Below are 18,650 nucleotides of genomic sequence, written 5' to 3'. Positions count from 1 at the left end.
GTCAAAGGTCAAACCACATCCAAATTCTATTAGCTTGCAACCATACTTCTAAATGTACATTTCCGACTTCAACTGTATCACACAAACATACCTTAACTTTACATACAAACATACGTCAACTATATCATTCAAACATACCTTAACTTTACATACAAACATACGTCAACTACATCATACAAACATACCTTAACTTTACATACAAACATACCTTAACTTTACATACAAACATACCTTAACTTTACATACAAACATACGTCAACTAGATCATGGGGGGGGGGGGGTCTGTGTGTGTCTCGCTTTGTTGTGGCTGATTGCTACCTGCAGCTATGCTATATTTAGACCTGTGTGTGTGTGTGTGTGTGTGTGTGTGTGTGTGTGTGTGTGTGTGTGTGTGTGTGTGTGTGTGTGTGTGTGTGTGTGCGTGCGTGCGTGTGTGTGTGTGTGTTGAGCGATTCCTTTTGAATCATTGCCTCCCCCAGTGACTATTTATCTGTCAACTAGGTCGTTAGACAGGTAGGGAGAAGAGAACCTGGCAAAACAGTATGTATCACAGGATCTGGCAACCAGCCTTGTCAGGTAGGTAGAAGAGGACCTGGCAACACAGTATGTATCACAGGATCTGGCAACCAGCCTAGCCAGGTAGGGAGAAGAGAACCTGGCAACACAGTATGTATCACAGGATCTGGCAACCAGCCTAGTCAGGTAGGGAGAAGAGAACCTGGAAACACAGTATGTATCACAGGATCTGGCAACCAGCCTAGTCAGGTAGGGAGAAGAGGACCTGGCAACCAGCCTAGTCAGGTAGGGAGAAGAGGACCTGGCAACACAGTATGTATCACAGGATCTGGCAACCAGCCTAGTCAGGTAGTGAGAAGAGAACCTGGCAACACAGTATGTATCACAGGATCTGGCAACCAGCCTAGTCAGGTAGGGAGAAGAGGACCTGGCAACACAGTATGTATCACAGGATCTGGCAACCAGCCTAGTCAGGTAGGGAGAAGAGGACCTGGCAACCAGCCTAGTCAGGTAGGGAGAAGAGGACCTGGCAACACAGTATGTATCACAGGATCTGGCAACCAGCCTAGTCAGGTAGTGAGAAGAGAACCTGGCAACACAGTATGTATCACAGGATCTGGCAACCAGCCTAGTCAGGTAGGGAGAAGAGGACCTGGCAACACAGTATATATCACAGGATCTGGCAACCAGCCTAGTCAGGTAGGGAGAAGAGAACCTGGCAACACAGTATGTATCACAGGATCTGGCAACCAGCCTAGTCAGGTAGGGAGAAGAGGACCTGGCAACCAGCCTAGTCAGGTAGGGAGAAGAGAACCTGGACACAGTATGTATCACAGGATCTGGCAACCAGCCTAGTCAGGTAGGGAGAAGAGAACCTGGCAACACAGTATGTATCACATGATCTGGCAACCAGCCTAGTCAGGTAGGGAGAAGAGAACCTGGCAACACAGTATGTATCACAGGATCTGGCAACCAGCCTAGTCAGGTAGGTAGAAGAGGACCTTGCAACACAGTATGTATCACAGGATCTGGCAACCAGCCTAGTCAGGTAGGTAGAAGAGGACCTGGCAACACAGTATGTATCACAGGATCTGGCAACCATTCTAGTCAGGTAGGGAGAAGAGGACCTGGCAACACAGTATGTATCACAGGATCTGGCAACCAGCCTAGTCAGGTAGGGAGAAGAGAACCTGGACACAGTATGTATCACAGGATCTGGCAACCAGCCTAGTCAGGTAGGGAGAAGAGAACCTGGCAACACAGTATGTATCACAGGATCTAGCAACCAGCCTAGTCAGGTAGGGAGAAGAGAACCTGGCAACACAGTATGTATCACAGGATCTGGCAACCAGCCTAGTCAGGTAGGGAGAAGAGGACCTGGCAACCAGCCTAGTCAGGTAGGGAGAAGAGAACCTGGACACAGTATGTATCACAGGTTCTGGCAACCAGCCTAGTCAGGTAGGGAGAAGAGAACCTGGACACAGTATGTATCACAGGTTCTGGCAACCAGCCTAGTCAGGTAGGTAGAAGAGGGTCTGACAACCAGCCTAGTCAGGTAGGTAGAAGAGGGTCTGGCAACCAGCCTAGTCAGGTAAGTAGAAGAGGGTCTGGCAACCAGCCTAGTCTGGTAGGTAGAAGAGGGTGTGGCAACCAGCCTAGTCAGGTAGGTAGAAGAGGACCTGGCAACCAGCCTAGTCAGGTAGGTAGAAGAGGGTCTGGCAACCAGCCTAGTCAGGTAGGTAGAAGAGGGTGTGGCAACCAGCCTAGTCAGGTAGGTAGAAGAGGACCTGGCAACCAGCCTAGTCAGGTAGGTAGAAGAGGATCGGGCAACCAGCCTGGTTAGGAAGTGTGAATACTTCCTGAAAAGTGAGTGGACAGGTATGAAGGTGGATAGATAGTTTGGCTGGTCAGGTAGGTAGATAATTGGTAGATAGGTAGGCTGGTCAGGTAGGTAGTAGGTAGATCGTTTGCCTGGTTAGGTAGGAAGACAGATAATGGGTAGATAGGTAGGCTGGTCAGGTAGGTAGATAATGGGTAGATAGGTAGGCTGGTCAGGTAGGTAGTAGGTAGATCGTTTGGCTGGTTAGGTAGGAAGACAGATAGTGGGTAGATAGGTAGGCTGGTCAGGTAGATATATAGTGGGTAGACAGGTAGGCTGGTCAGGTTGGTAGATAGAGAGTGGGTAGAGAGGTAGGCTGGTCAGGTAGGTAGATAATGGGTGGATAGGTAGGCTGGTCAGGTTGGTAGATAGAGAGTGGGTAGATAGGTAGGCTGGCCAGGTTGGAAGATAGAGAGTGGGTAGATAGGTAGGCTGGTCAGGTAGATAATGGGTGGATAGGTAGGCTGGTCAGGTAGATAGATAATGGGTAGATAGGTAGGCTGGTCAGGTAGGTAGATAATGGGTAGATAGGTAGGCTGGTCAGGTAGGTAGATAGTGGGTAGATAGGTAGGCTGGTGAGGTTGGTAGATAGTGGGTGGATAGGTAGGCTTGTTATGTTGGTAGATAGTGGGTAGATAGGTAGGCTGGTCAGGTAGGTAGATAGTGGGTAGATAGGTAGGCTTGTTATGTTGGTAGATAATGGGTAGATAGGTAGGCTGGTCATGTAGATAGTGGGTAGATAGGTAGGCTGGTCATGTAGATAGTGGGTAGATAGGTAGGCTGTTCAGGTAGATAGTGGGTAGAAAGGTAGGCTGGTCAGGTAGGTAGATAATGGGTAGATAGGTAGGCTGGTTATGTTGGTAGATAGTGGGTAGATAGGTAGGCTGGTCAGGTAGGTAGATAACGGGTAGATAGGTAGGCTGGTTATGTTGGTAGATAGTGGGTAGATAGGTAGGCTGGTCAGGTAGGTAGATAGTGGGTAGATAGGTAGGCTGGTTATGTTGGTAGATAGTGGGTAGATAGGTAGGCTGGTCAGGTACATAGTGGGTTGATAGGTAGGCTGGTCAGGTAGGTAGATAATGGGTAGATAGGTAGGCTGGTCAGGTATGTAGTGGGTAGATAGGTAGGCTGGTCAGGTAGATAGTGGGTTGATAGGTAGGCTGGTCAGGTAGGTAGATAATAGGTAGATAATAGGTAGATAGGTAGGCTGGTCAGGTAGGTAGTGGGTAGATAGGTAGGCTGGTCAGGTAGATAGTGGGTTGATAGGTAGGCTGGTCAGGTAGGTAGATAATGGGTAGATAGGTAGGCTGGTCAGGTAGGTAGATAGTGGGTAGATTGGTAGGCTGACCAGTTATGTAGATAGTGGGTGGGTAGGTATGTAGGCTGTGCAGGTAGGTAGATAGTGGGTAGATGGGTAGGCTGGTCAGATAGGTAGGTAGTGGGTAGATAGGTAGGCTGGGCAGGTAGGTAGATAGTGGATGGATAGGTAGGCTGGTCAGGTACAGTAGGTAGATAGTGGGTAGATCGTGAGTATATAGTGGGTGGATAGGTAGGATGGTCAGGTAGATAGTGGGTTGATAGGTAGGCTGGTCAGGTAGGTAGATAATGGGTAGATAGGTAGGCTGGTCAGGTAGGTAGATAGTGGGTATATAGGAAGGCTGGTCAGGTGTGTAGATAGATTGTGGGTAGATGGGTAGGCTGGTTAGGTAGATAGTGGGTGGGTAGGTAGGTAGGCTGGTCAGGTATGTAGGTAGTGGGTATATAGGTAGGCTGGTCAGGTAAGTAGATAGTGGGTAGATTGGTAGGCTGACCAGTTATGTAGATAGTGGGTGGGTAGGTAGGCTGGTCAGGTCGGTAGATAATGGGTAGATAGGTAGGCTGGTCAGGTAGGTAGATAGTGGGTAGACAGGTAGGCTTTTCAGGTAGGTAGATAGATAGTGGGTAGATAGGTAGGCTGGTCAGGTAGGTAGATAATGGGTAGATAGGTAGGCTGGTCAGGTAAGTAGATAGTGGGTAGATAGGTAGGCTGGTCAGGTAGGTAGATAGATAGTGGGTAGATGGGTAGGCTGGTCAGGTACAGTAGGTAGATAGTGGGTAGATCGTGAGTATATAGTGGGTGGATAGGTAGGCTGGTCAGGTACAGTAGGTAGATGGTGAAATAATAGTTACACCAGGTCTAATTTTGTTAGTGTGTCAACAGGCCGTCTTCGGTTACGACCAGCTAGTTCTACAGAGATCATGATCTGGCAATCCATCTGGTCAGTGATATGGGCCAATTAGTTACAGAGAGCAGGATGCACCCCCCCCCCCCCCCACCCCCCCCCCCCCCCCCCCCCCCACCTCCCGCTCTGCAATGCTGTAACAGGAATCACTTGGTTGAGGGCTCGAATAATCACAGTACTGACATTGATATTGTGGTGTGTGTGTGTGTGTGTGTGTGTGTGTGTGTGTGTGTGTGTGTGTGTGTGTGTGTGTTACTGATACTCTAAGGGAAGACAATCACTTGAGACAACGTTTCATGGCTGCTCAGTCTATTTCCCAATGATTTCACTTGTACTTTTGCAAACACTCTTTCTCTCTCTCTCTCTCTCTCTCTCTCTCTCCCCCTCTCTCTTTCTCTCTCTCTCCCCCTCCCCTCTATCTCTATCTCCTTCCTCTCCTTTTCTACTTTTCTCCCACTCTTCATTGTCTTCTCTCCCTCTTTCTCTCTCTACCTCTCTCTCTCTCCCTCCCTCCCCTTCTCTCTCTCTTTTCTCTCCCTCCCTCCATCCCCTTCTCCCCTCCCTCCCTCCCTCCCTCCCTCCCTCCCTCCCTCCCTCCCTCCCTCTCTTCTCTCTCTCTTCTCTCCATCCCTCCCCTTCTCTCCCTCCCTCCCTCCCCTTCTCTCTCCCTCCCCTCTCTCTCTTCTCTCCCTCCCTCCTGCCCTTCCTCCCCCCTCTCTCTTATCTCTCTCCCTCCCACCCCTTCTCTCTCTCTTCTCTCCATCCCTCCCCCTCTCTCTCTCTCCATCCCTCCACCCTCTCTCTCCTCTCCCTCCCTCGCCTTCTCTCCCTCCCTCTCTCCCTCCCTCTCTCCCTCCCCTTCTCTCTCTCTTCTCTCCCTCCCTCCCCTTCTCTCCCTCTCGGCTCTCCCTCCCTCTCCCTCTCTCTCTTTTCTCTCTCTCCCTCCCACCCCTTCTCCCTCCCTCTCTCCCGCCCCTTCTCTCCCTCCCTCTCTCCCTCCCCTTCTCTCTCTCTTCTCTCCCTCCATCCCCATCTCTCCCTCTCAGCTCTCCCTCCCTCTCCCTCTCTTCTATCTAGTAGTAGTTTATTATTGATGCTCCTCCCCCCAGGTAATTCAGATATAGTTACAGCTCCTGGCCCACCCCACTAGCGACACACACACACACACCTGAGCTCCTGGCCTGCCGTACCAAGACGTCTACTACAACTACACTACAAGGAAAACTATTCACACACACCGTCTCCGTAGAGCGAGGAGTGACTTTCTCCTTGAATGTTCCTTGAGCATCTTGTTGAGTGAGTACGTGTGTCGGGGGTTGACCAGAGAAGGAGGGTTATTTTTAGAGACAGAATAAACGACTGAGGTAAACGGAGGAGTTGGAGACCCCAGCTGAACACAGCGACCCTAGAGGGGCTAACGATAACTTTACAGAACGGTTAGCAGGCAGGACACAGAGCATAGAAGGAGGTTTTGGAGGCTACAGGGACTCGTTAGGGGCTGTCTTGTAGGTAGTTGCTGTGTTGGAGGCTACAGGGACTCGTTAGGGGCTGTCTTGTAGGTAGTTAATGTGTTGGAGGCTACAGGGGACTCATTAGGGGCTGTCTTGTAGGTAGTTGCTGTGTTGGAGGCTACAGGGTCTCGTTAGGGGCTGTCTTGTAGGTAGTTGCTGTGTTGGAGGCCTCGTTAGGGGCTGTCTTGTAGGTAGTTGCTGTGTTGGAGGACTCGTTAGGGGCTGTCTTGTAGGTAGTTGCTGTGTTGGAGGCTACAGGGGACTCGTTAGGTGCTGTCTTGTAGGTAGTTGCTGTGTTGGAGGCTACAGGGCCTCGTTAGAAGCTGTCTTGTAGGTAGTTGCTGTGTTGGAGGCCTCGTTAGGGGCTGTCTTGTAGGTAGTTGCTGTGTTGGAGGCTACAGGGGACTCGTTAGGTGCTGTCTTGTAGGTAGTTGCTGTGTTAGAGGTCTCGTTAGGGGCTGTCTTGTAGGTAGTTGCTGTGTTGGAGGCCTCGTTAGGGGCTGTCTTGTAGGTAGTTGCTGTGTTGGAGGACTCGTTAGGGGCTGTCTTGTAGGTAGTTGCTGTGTTGGAGGCTACAGGGGACTCGTTAGGTGCTGTCTTGTAGGTAGTTGCTGTGTTGGAGGCTACAGGGCCTCGTTAGAAGCTGTCTTGTAGGTAGTTGCTGTGTTGGAGGTCTCGTTAGGGGCTGTCTTGTAGGTAGTTGCTGTGTTGGAGGCTACAGGGGACTCGTTAGGTGCTGTCTTGTAGGTAGTTGCTGTGTTAGAGGTCTCGTTAGGGGCTGTCTTGTAGGTAGTTGCTGTGTTGGAGGCCTCGTTAGGGGCTGTCTTGTAGGTAGTTGCTGTGTTGGAGGACTCGTTAGGGGCTGTCTTGTAGGTAGTTGCTGTGTTGGAGGCTACAGGGGACTCGTTAGGTGCTGTCTTGTAGGTAGTTGCTGTGTTGGAGGCTACAGGGCCTCGTTAGAAGCTGTCTTTCTTGTAGGTAGTTGTTGTGGAGCTGCCTGGTTATCAGCACCCTCTTTACCCTTAGACATCTCTCACACGGAGGGAATTCCTCTGAACAGAGTGGCGGTAGCTGTCAGAGGTCTGAGTCTAAGAGTCTAGTTGGTTAATGCTGCTGTGGGATCTGTGTTGTTGGTAGGGAGTCTCTGGGCCATCTGGATATTAGGAACACATCTCACCCAACACAATCTGATTCTTCAACTGAAATACCTTTCTCTGATTGGTTTGGATAGTGTGTGGCAGCCGCCGTCAACAGACCGGTCGTCTGACTAACAGCTCTCTCTTGTCTGTCTGTGTGTCCCCCGTTATGTTCTCCGGGATCAGCAGTGACCTCTGCTTTTAGGACGACACACTCTTCCACACACACCTCACCGTGAGGATTTAAACCGAGGCACGCTACGCACGGACACACAGGTAAACTGCGCTACTCACACACACTGGTAACATACAGGTAATATACAGGTAACATACAGGTAATATACAGGTAATATACAGGTAACACACAGGTAATATACAGGTAATATACAGGTAACATACAGGTAATATACAGGGAACATACAGGTAATATACAGGTAATATACAGGTAACATACAGGTAATATACAGGTATTATACAGGTAATATACAGGTAATATACAGGTAACATACAGGTAATATACAGGTAATATACAGGTAATATACAGGTAATATACAGGTAACACACTGATAACAAACAGGGAATATACAGGTAACATACAGGTAACAAACAGGTAATATACAGGTAACACACAGGTAACATACAGGTAATATACAGGTAATATACAGGTAATATACAGGTAATATACAGGTAACATACAGGTAACATACAGGTAATATACAGGTAACACACTGGTAACATACAGGTAATATACAGGTAATATACAGGTAACACACAGGTAACACACAGGTAATATACAGGTAACAAACAGGTAACAAACAGGTAATATACAGGTAATATACAGATAATACACAGGTAACACACTGGTAACATACAGGTAATATACAGGTAACGTACAGGTAATATACAGGTAATATACAGGTAACACACTGGTAACACACAGGTAATATACAGGTAACATACAGGTAACTCACAGGTAATATACAGGTAATATACATGTAACATACAGGTAGCATACAGGTAGCATACAGGTAACACACAGGTAATATACAGGTAATATACAGGTAGCATACAGGTAACAAACAGGTAATATACAGGTAATATACAGGTAATATATAGGTAACATACAGGTAACACACAGGTAACACACAGGTAATATACAGGTAACATACAGGTAACTCACAGGTAATATACAGGTAACATACAGGTAACATACAGGTAACATACAGGTAACATACAGGTAATATACAGGTAATATACCGGTAATATACAGGTAATATACAGGTAATATACCGGTAATATACCGGTAATATACAGGTAACATACAGGTAATATACAGGTAACACACTGGTAACATACTGGTAATATACAGGTAATATACAGGTAACATACAGGTAACATACAGGTAACATACAGGTAACACACTGGTAACATACTGGTAATATACAGGTAATATACAGGTAATATATAGGTAACATAGAGGTAACACACAGGTAACACACAGGTAATATACAGGTAACATACAGGTAACTCACAGGTAACTCACAGGTAACATACAGGTAACATACAGGTAACATACAGGTAACATACAGGTAATATACAGGTAATATACAGGTAATATACAGGACTGGTAACATACTGGTAACAGACAGGTAATATACAGGTAATATACAGGTAACATACAGGTAACATACAGGTAACATACAGGTAACACACAGGTAACATACAGGTAACACACAGGTAATATACAGGTAACATACAGGTAACACACAGGTAGCATACAGGTAATACACAGGTAATATACAGGTAACATACAGGTAACATACAGGTAATATACAGATAATACACAGGTAACATACATGTAATATACAGGTAACATACAGGTAACATACAGGTAATATACAGATAATACACAGGTAACATACAGGTAATATACAGGTAACATACAGGTAACATACAGGTAACATGCAGGTAATATACAGGTAATATACAGGTAATAACAGGTAACATTCAGGTAACATTCAGGTAACATACAGGTAACATATAGGACAGGTAACATACAGGTAACATACAGGTAACATACAGGTAACATACAAGTCACATCCAAGGACACAGGCATGGCACACTGAATGACTGTTTTAAATGTATTAGAAGTAACGAGGTATCGGCTTGTTTTAGAATGTAATTGAAATTAGGTGTTACTTTTCAGGCATAAACTGTTCTTAGCTAACAAGTGTGTGTGTGTGCGTGTTCGTGTGTGTGGGTGTGTATAGCAGGTCTCCAGTAGAGGACATGGTGGGTCTCTAACAGCCAATCAGGATGCCGAAGAAAGACAACAAGAAAGACAAGAAAGGAGGCAAGCCGGAACCTGAGAAACAGAAAGAGGAGGTAAAGACAGGGAAAGATGACAGAAAGAAGGGAGGAAAGGAGGACAAGAAAGGAGGGAAGAAAGGCAAGGAGGAGCCTCCCACAAAAGGAAAGGGACAAAAGGAGGACAAGAAAGGAAAAGATAAAGGGAAGGCAAAGAAGGAGGAGTCAGAAGAGGAGTTCCTGAGTGAGGAAGAGGAGGAGGAGGAAGAGGAAAACTCTGATGATGATAGAGGGAGGGGTCGAGGGGGTAAATCTGCTAAGGGGAAGTCCCATGGTCGCCGTGGGGACGAAGATGAAGAATACGAAGAAGAAGAAGACGAGGAAGAGGAGGATGAGGACGAGGACGACAGGAAGCGCAAGAAGAAGTCTAAAGATGGCCGTCATCATAAAGACAAAGGAGGGAAGGGAGAAGAGAAAAACAAGAAGAAAGAGAAGAGGAAGAAGGAGGTGTCTCCAGAACCTCCGGTTAAAGAGCTCCCTAAGAAGGGTCTGAAAAACTTGTCCAGGATGTTCATGAGGTTTTCGGGGGTGCGCAGACGAAGGAACTCCAGGAAGAAGATGGGAGGAACCTCCAGACTGTTCATGGGCCTGGGGAAACGCCTCCGCAAGTATGGACCTCTTTCATTTTTTAACTTTACATTATTTACTGTAACGCCTTTGAGATCGTTACGCAATAGTCCAGGGATTGTAATGCCTTTGAGATCGTTACACAATAGTCCAGGGATCACCGGTAATAGTCTTTTATAGTTCCATAACTATACTTTACTTCCTCCATCCCACCATCCTTCCCTCCCTCCCTCCCTCGCCCCCCCCCTCCCTCCCTCCCTCCCTCCCTCCCTCCCTCCATCGAACCCTCCCCGCCCCCTCCCTCCCTCCATCCCTCCATCGAACCTCCCTCCCTCGCCCCCTCCCTCCCTCCCTCCCTCCCTCCATCGAACCCTCCCTCGCACCCTCCCTCCCTCCCTCCATCGAACCCACCCTCGCACCCTCCCTCCCTCCATCCCTCCATCGAACCTACCCTCCCTCCCTCCCTCCATCGAACCTACCCTACCTCCCTCCCTCCATCGAACCCTCCCTCACTTCCTCCCTCCCTCGCCCCTCCCTCCCTCCCACCATCCCTCCCTCCCTCCCCCACTTCCTCCCTCCCTCCATCAAACCCTCCCTCCCTCCCCCTCCCTCCCTCCCTCCCTCCCTCCCTCCACAGAAACCGCGAGAACAAGGTGAAGAAGAAGACGCGCAGGGAGTCAATACTGAAAAACACATCTAAGTTCATGATACGGTTCAACCACTCCAAGAAGGTCAAGAAGTTGAAAGAGAAGGAGGCGAAGGAGAAGGAGGAGAAGGATGGTGGGAAAAAGCAGTCCTACATGTTGATCAGACTGGGGAGAGGAACAAAAGGACAAGAGAAGAAAGTTGGGTTCTTCAACGGTCTGTTCAGGAAGAAAACGGCCAACGGCGCGCCGGACTTCAAGGCCCAGAGTCATTTGCTAGGGCAGGTTGCCGGGGCCACCAACTGGCTGACCAAGCGGTTTATCTCTACCAAGCATCGTCAGAGTGCCATGGGAGGACTGGGCTGGGCAGGGGGTGGGCAGAGACCAGGGTTTGGCCGTCAGGGAGGAGGGGTTCACAGCCGACAGGTCAGCACGAAGGGTCAGCAGGCACAGCGGGATCGTACCTATGGGTATCAGAACGGTAGCTATCAGCATGACGACGACGGGAATGATGTGTACGAGTACACAGAGGGGTACGACCAGCAGGTCATGGGGGGGTATGACCCCCGGGGGGTGGCAGGAGCAGGGGGATATCAGAGGCGGTCTGTAAAGGCTCACGGTGGTCATGGTTACGGTTGTGGTCATACTGGTTACGATGATCAGGAGGACCCCTACGGGCAGCAGCAGGTTGCCGGGGGGCGGGGCGATCAGGGGTATTACTATGACGACACAGGGGAGTACTACGATGTTCCGTCGCAGGACCTGGGTTATTACGAGGACGAGCCGGGGCTCTACGATGACGGGGGTGGTTACTACGATGACCAGCAGGGTCTCTATGACGACGAGGGCTGTGAATACTACGACCCCTACCAACAGCAACAACAACAACAGAGTTACTATGACGACCAGGTCGCCATGGGGGGTTACTACGGGCAGCAGCCGATGGGGATGTACGGCGAGGAAGGCGGGGCGATGGAGTACTATGACCCAATGGGATCAGGGCAGGAGTACGATGAGTATGGCAATGTCTATGACGAGCAGATGATTATGGACCCCCAGCAAGGTCACTACGACAACGGGATGCAGGGCCAGGGGGGATTCTATGACGACGGGATGGGTGTGTATGAGGAGATGACGATGGGAGGTAGAGGGGGCGGTGGTCTTTACCAGGACTACCAGCTGCACTACAGCGAAGAGGGACTACCTTTCCCAGACTTCTCCTACAATGCCTACAACTCCCAGCAGCCAGGAACACAGATGCCTTATGGGTATGACCCCATGGGGGGAGAGATCCCCCTGCAGGGGGCTGAGATGGCCTTCAGAGTGCCCAGGCCTCAGGTACGTCTGTTTGGGAAGGAGCGTCTGGACGTCCCCCCGGCACCTTTCCCCCCTCCTCCGCTACCCGGTCACCACGACGAAATCCTATCGGAGATACAGTATGAGGAGCAGGACATGTCGATGATGTCACCACAGCAACAGCTGTTGGCCCAGCAACAGAAGATGATGTCGCAGCAGCAACAGATGATGGAGCAACAACAGCTGCTGATGTCACAGCTGACCACACCGCAAGAACAGACGATGTCACCGCACGGTATGACGATGTCACCAAAACAGCAGATGATTGACGACATGATGATGCAACAGCAACAACAGATGATGTCACCACACGATACGATGATGTCACAACAGCAGCCGATGATGTCACCACAGCAACAGATGGACGACATTATGATGCAACAGCAACTACATATGATGTCACGGCAACAAGGCATGATGTCCCCACACAATATGACGATGTCACCACCTCAACAAATGATGTCAGCACAACAACAAATGATGGAAGACATTATGATGCAACAGCAATTACATATGATGTCACAGCAACAACAGGTGTTGTCGCCACACGATATGATGATGTCACCACAACAACAGATGATGTCTGAGCGGATGCCCCAGGCCCCTACCCCGACGGCCATGTTGATAAAGCAGCATAACGTCCCGAATGGGATGGGCGGGGCCATGATGGGCGGACCAATGGGGTACCCACGAACCCCTGTGATGCCCCGCTCCCCCCGGATGTCCCCCCACCCCCAGCGAGCCCACCCTTCCCCGATGATGATGTCACCCCAGCAGAAGATGATGTCCCAGCATCCCTCCCCCCGGGGCTCACCCCTGCCCAGCCGCAGCCTCTCCCCCTCCCCCCGGGGCTCACCCCTGCCCACCCGCAGCCTCTCCCCATCCCCCCAGCCCTCCATGAGAGGCTTACCTCCCCTCGGCCAGAGACCCTCCTCTGTTCTCCACAGGAGGATGTCTCCCCCCTCATCCTTCATAACCTCACCCCACTCCACGCATCGACGACTCCAGCCCCAGCGCCCCCCTTCCCTGGCCCTCTCCCCCCGCCGCCCCCCGTCTCCCCCCATCTCCCCCCGAGCATCCATGATCCGACGCTCTCCCCCCTCCTCCCCCCGCGGCTCCATATGCAGAGTTATGCCTCCCCTCTCCTCACCCTCTCCCTCCCGTTTGGGGGGAGGAAGTCCTTTTGGAGCGCGGAAGGTCCTCCGCGGCACTCCCTCCCCCTCCTCCCCCCGTCGTGCCTCCCCCCCTGCCTCCCCCCAGGTCAGGACAAGACCAAGGGACTCCATCCACCTCCCACCCTCCTCCCCTATCTCAATGCGAGCCTCCCCATCTCCCTCCAGACGTAGTTTCTCTCCCGCACCTCGCCCCGCCTCCCCCACCCTCTCCCACCACTCCACGCGTCTCCTGCGACAGGGCGAAACTCCTCTGGTGCGCCCACGGTTCGGAGGTCGCGGCCCCGTACCCATGGGAACCGTCAGACCTTCCCCCATGGGAAGACGAGGACGACCGATGGCCCCAACCCAGAACGTCCCTCCCTTTAGAGCCTCAGTCGGCTCCAACCACACTGCCCTCACCCTCTCACCCCGCCTCTCTCCCCGTCTCACTCACCACCCCTCACCACAGATAGGCCATCGCCCTCCTCTAAGCCACATGGAGTCGGGAAGGTACCTTCCTGGGAGACCCGTAGGCCGAGGTCGTCCCCTAATAAAGAGACAGTCTATTCGCGGGCCGGGCATGCCACCTCCCTCTCCCCAACCCTCTCTCAAATGCTACCCTCCCCTCTCCCCTCACCTCTCCCACCGCCCCTCCTCTCCTCACCCCTCCATACGTGCTTCCCCCCTACTCCCCCGCGCCCCGTCCCCGGACCCCTACTCTGACTCTTACGCCCAGGACCCCTATGGCCATTCAGAGCAGTTCGTTCCCTCCTCCCCAATGCTGCAGGGGGCGCTCCAGAACCAAACCCTCCGTAACGCGTCATTCACCTCTCCTCGCTTGCGGCCCATGTCACCGTACGCCCAACAGGTACCGGAGTACGCCCAGCCTTCCTCTCCCATGCTCCAGGGGGCGCTCCAGAACCAACAGCTACGTAACGCCTCTTTCACCTCCCCACTACAACAGCCTATGTCGCCCTATGCTCAGGATATGGGGGGTTATGAAGACCCTATGATGCCTTCCTCCCCCATGCTCCAGGGGGCGCTTCAGAACCAACAGCTACGTAATGCCTCATACGCGTCACCGTTACAACGACCCATGTCCTCCTATGGATCTATGGGCGGGTACGATGAACCTCTCCCCTCTTCCTCCCCGATGCTAGCCAATGCTCTTCAGAACCAGGCGCTACGTGGAGCCTCGTTTGGAAGCCCGGCATTACAGCGTCGTGGGAACCCGTACGGTCCAGTGGTGACCCAATACGACTACCACTCCGAGCCCGGCCCCTCCCCTCTACTCCACAATGCCCTGCAGAACGCCAACATGAGGAACGCCTCCTTTGGAACCCCGATGCTCCAGCGCCGAGGGGGCAACCCCTTCGGACCCGTTGTCCCTGACTACTACGGAGCGTTGCAGAACCCACAGATGCGACAGATGGTTCGATCCCGGGGTGGCCTCCTTCCGCTCCGTTCCCCCTACGGACCGCTACAACCTGAGCCACGGTTTGGCAACTCCCTCCAGAACCACAGAGTCCATGGGACGATGGTCACAGATCCACCGAACCTAGCGGCGGCTCTCATGAACCCGGCACTAAAGACGGCATCGTACACCTTACCGGACGGTACCATCGCTATCGGACCCCAGCAGCAGAAGAATCCGAATCTCTCTGCGGCATTATTGAACCCTTACCTTAAATCAGCGTCGTATACTCTACCAGACGGTACCATTATCATAGACCCCAGGAAACCGGTCTCACCGTCCCTCGGCCGCGCGCTCCAGAACCCAGCAATGATGAACACTTCCTACACTCTGCCGGACGGAACCATTAGAGACCCCAATGCTCCCATCTCTCCTAACCTGTCTTCCGCGTTAAACAACCCTCACCTGAAATCAGCCTCGTATACGCTCCCTGACGGTTCGATTATCATCGACCCCAGGAAACCCAGATCTCCGAACCTCCTGGCGGCGTTATCCAACCCGTACCTGAAGACGATCTCCTACGAGCTCCCAGACGGTTCTATCATCATCGATCCGCGGAAACCCACCTCGCCCAATCTGTCTTCGGCACTCCTGAACCCGGCGATGCGGAATGCCAGCTACGCCCTAGAAGGAACTGTGATCACCGATCCCAACGCTCCGATCTCTCCGAACCTGTCTTCCGCATTGATGAACCCACACCTGAAGTCAGCCTCCTACACGCTACCGGACGGTTCTATCATCATCGACCCACGGAAACCCCGGTCCCCGAACCTGCTGGCAGCTCTACAGAACCCGTATCTGAAGTCAGTATCTTACGAACTGCCTGATGGAAGCGTCATCATCGATCCTCGTAAGCCTCGCGGGCCAGACCTGTCGGGAGCCCTGTCAGGCGCCCTGTCGCAGAACCAGGACCTGATTAATCAGAAACGGTACCGACTTGGGGACGGAGCCCTTGTGATCCCTGGGCAAAAGCCCCGCCTCGGCGTCGCCCTGATGAACCAGAACATGAGGAAGGTCAGTTACTGTTTCCTGTCTGTCACTGTTTACTTGATGCCAATGACAACTTCCTCAATAACTGTTTCTTGTTTCAGTGACTGTTTCCTGTGTGTCAATGACTGTTTCCTGTTTCAGTGACTGTTTCCTGTGTGTCAGTGACTGTTTCCTGTTTGCCAGTTACTGTTTCCTGTGTGCCAATGGTTGTTTCCTGTAAGTCAGTGGCTGTTTCCTGTCTGCCAGTGACTGTTTCCTTTGTGTCAGTGACTGTTTCCTTTTCTCCTGCAGGTGGACTATCGTCTAGGTGACAGCGGGGCGCTGTCCGTCCGGCCCACCAACCCCAGGCTCTCTGAGGCGTTGCAGGAGAACCGGGATCTCCTGAGCCCAAACCGGTACCGGCTGCCAGAACGCAATACGCTGATGCGGAAGTTTGGGAATCCGTACCTGGACGAGGCCCTGCAGAACACACAGCACCTCCGTTATGCATCGTACAGGTTGGTTACCAGGCTGCAGGTAGAACTCTTTACGGTTCCAGGTCAAACCCTATAAGTTTACAGGTAGAACCTTTTTACCAAAGCGTAATTTGAGGGCTCTTCGTTGAGCGAAAAGCTTTTACCTGGAACCGAAACGGCTTCTCCAACAGAGATAGCAGAATAACTCTTTATGGTTCTGGGTTCTGTTTCTAAGAGTGTAGAGCACCCAGCTGTAATTTAAGTATATTGCAACACTGTTATCTTTAAGTAAATACAGTTCCTCTTCTTCTTTTTCTTCCAGACTGCCCCCGGGGCTTCAGGGGCAGGATAACCGCTACGCTGTGGTTCCGCCGTACGGGCCGCGATCTGGCCACTGGGCTGGCAACGCACGCTCCGGCCAGGAGGGGGATGATGTCTGGGCCTCCGAGAGGGTTCTACCGCACGGAACTGTGCAGAACCTCACCAAGTGGTCCATGTACCGCGAGGTCATGGAGTCGGAGGGCATCACTCCCGCAGCACCGGGAAAACTGGAGGGAACGGGGGAACCGGACTGGAACCCTAATAGAGAGGGGGAACCCAACAGCTGGTACGAGAAGGTAGGACAACCTCTACTCAACATTCTTACCTTAATTCATGGTCTGACAAACATCGCTGTAGCTCTGCAACCTGTAACCACAGATGCGGAAGGGAGATATCGGTAGATTGAGATGCATCCAATGCAAACAAAACAGATGTCTCAACATTAAACTGACAGATTTTGATGGCTCTCCCCTAGTCTTAGCTGGCTCTGGCTCTCCCCTAGTCTTACCTGTCTCTCCCCTAGTCTTAGCTGGCTCTGGTTCTCCACCAAGTCTTACCTGGCTCTGGCTCTCCCCTAGTCTTAACTGGCTCTGGGTCTCCCCTAGTGCTACCTGGCTCTGGCTCTCCCCTAGTCTTACCTGGCTCTGGCTCTCCCCTAGTCGTACCTGGCTCTCCCCTAGTCTTACCTGGCTCTGGCTCTCCCCTAGTCGTACCTGGCTCTGGCTCTCCCCTAGTCGTACCTGGCTCTCCCACTAGTCTTACCTGGCTCTCCCCTAGTCTTACCTGGCTCTGGATCTCCCCTAGTCTTACCTGGCTCTCCCCCTAGTCTTACCTGGCTCTCCCCTAGTCTTACCTGGCTCTCCCCTAGTCTTACCTGACTCGGGTTCTCCCCTAGTCTTAGCTGGCTCTGGCTCTCCCCTAGTCTTAGCTGGCTCTCCCCTAGTCTTAGCTGGCTCTGGTTCTCCACCAAGTCTTACCTGGCTCTAGCTCTCCCCTAGTCTTACCTGGCTCTCCCCTAGTCTTAACTGGCTCTGGGTCTCCCCTAGTGCTACCTGGCTCTGGCTCTCCCCTAGTCTTACCTGGCTCTGGCTCTCCCCTAGTCTTACCTGGCTCTGGCTCTCCCCTAGTCTTACCTGGCTCTGGCTCTCCCCTAGTCATACCTGGCTCTGGCTCTCCCCTAGTCGTACCTGGCTCTGGCTCTCCCGTAGTCTTACCTGGCTCTCCCCCTAGTCTTACCTGGCTCTCCCCTAGTCTTACCTGGCTCTGGCTCTCCCCTAGTCTTACCTGGCTCTCCCCCTAGTCTTACCTGGCTTTACCCTAGTCTTACCTGGCTCTCCCCTAGTCTTACCTGACTCTGGCTCTCCCCTAGTCTTACCTGGCTCTCCCCTGGTCTTATCTGACTCTGGCTATCCCCTAGTCTTACCTGGCGCTGGCTCTCCCCTAGTCTTACCTGGTTCTCCCCTAGTCTTACCTGACTCTGGCTCTCCCCTAGTCTTACCTGACTCTGGCTCTCCTCAAGTCTTACCTGACTCTGGCTCTCCCCTAGTCTTACCTGGCGCTGGCTCTCCCCTAGTCTTACCTGGCTTTACCCTAGTCTTACCTGGCTCTCCCCTAGTCTTACCTGACTCTGGTTATCCCCTAGATTTACCTGGCTCTGGCTCTCCCCTAGTCTTACCTGGCTCTCCACTGGTCTTACCTGACTCTGGCTCTCCCCTAGTCTTACCTGGCGCTGGCTCTCCCCCTAGTCTTACCTGGCTCTCCCCTAGTCTTACCTGGCTCTCCCCCTAGTCTTACCTGGCTTTACCCTAGTCTTACCTGGCTCTCCCCTAGTCTTACCTGACTCTGGCTCTCCCCTAGTCTTACCTGGCTCTCCCCTGGTCTTACCTGGCTCTGGTTCTCCCCTAGTCTTACCTGGCTCTCCCCTAGTCTTACCTGGCTCTGGCTCTCCCCTGGTCTTACCTGGCTCTCCCCTAGTCTTACCTGGCTCTCCCCTAGTCTTACCTGGCTCTCCCCTAGTCTTACCTGGCACTCCCTTAGTCTTATCTGGCTCTCTCCTAG

General features: G+C 51.9%; 2 protein-coding genes across 2 annotated transcripts in view; both read left to right on the top strand.

The window, feature by feature from the left end:
• The first annotated feature begins 9,502 nt into the window (after positions 1-9,502).
• Positions 9,503-13,544, top strand: LOC149978476 (uncharacterized). The gene is made up of 3 exons (XM_090194552.1): positions 9,503-10,239; positions 10,836-13,458; positions 13,539-13,544. Exons 1-3 carry the CDS (start codon positions 9,581-9,583, stop codon positions 13,542-13,544), a joined length of 3,288 nt encoding a protein of 1,095 aa, XP_090050678.1. The 5' UTR covers positions 9,503-9,580.
• Positions 13,545-13,564: 20 nt separating this feature from the next.
• Positions 13,565-18,650, top strand: part of LOC118938109 (unconventional myosin-XV-like) — a 136,072-nt gene continuing 130,986 nt past the window's right edge. Inside the window, exons 1-4 of the mRNA XM_090194551.1 lie at positions 13,565-14,082; positions 14,410-15,840; positions 16,108-16,313; positions 16,594-16,888. Coding sequence (XP_090050677.1) covers positions 13,663-14,082; positions 14,410-15,840; positions 16,108-16,313; positions 16,594-16,888 — 2,352 coding nt within the window. The 5' untranslated portion in view covers positions 13,565-13,662. The remainder of the gene's footprint in view (positions 14,083-14,409; positions 15,841-16,107; positions 16,314-16,593; positions 16,889-18,650) is intronic.

Source organism: Oncorhynchus mykiss, chromosome 13 (genome assembly GCF_057628025.1).
Source record: "Oncorhynchus mykiss isolate SJ-2025 chromosome 13, ASM5762802v1, whole genome shotgun sequence".
NCBI classification, from domain to species: domain Eukaryota; kingdom Metazoa; phylum Chordata; class Actinopteri; order Salmoniformes; family Salmonidae; genus Oncorhynchus; species Oncorhynchus mykiss.
This window is presented reverse-complemented; position numbering and strand designations above follow the sequence as displayed.

Excerpts from the sequence above, each read along its gene's own strand:
- LOC149978476 (XM_090194552.1), top strand. The coding sequence starts at position 9,581 with ATGCCGAAGAAAGACAACAAGAAAGACAAGAAAGGAGGCAAGCCGGAA. Across the intron at positions 10,240-10,835 it reads CTGGGGAAACGCCTCCGCAA|AAACCGCGAGAACAAGGTGA; the intron begins GTATGGACCTCT and ends CTCCCTCCACAG.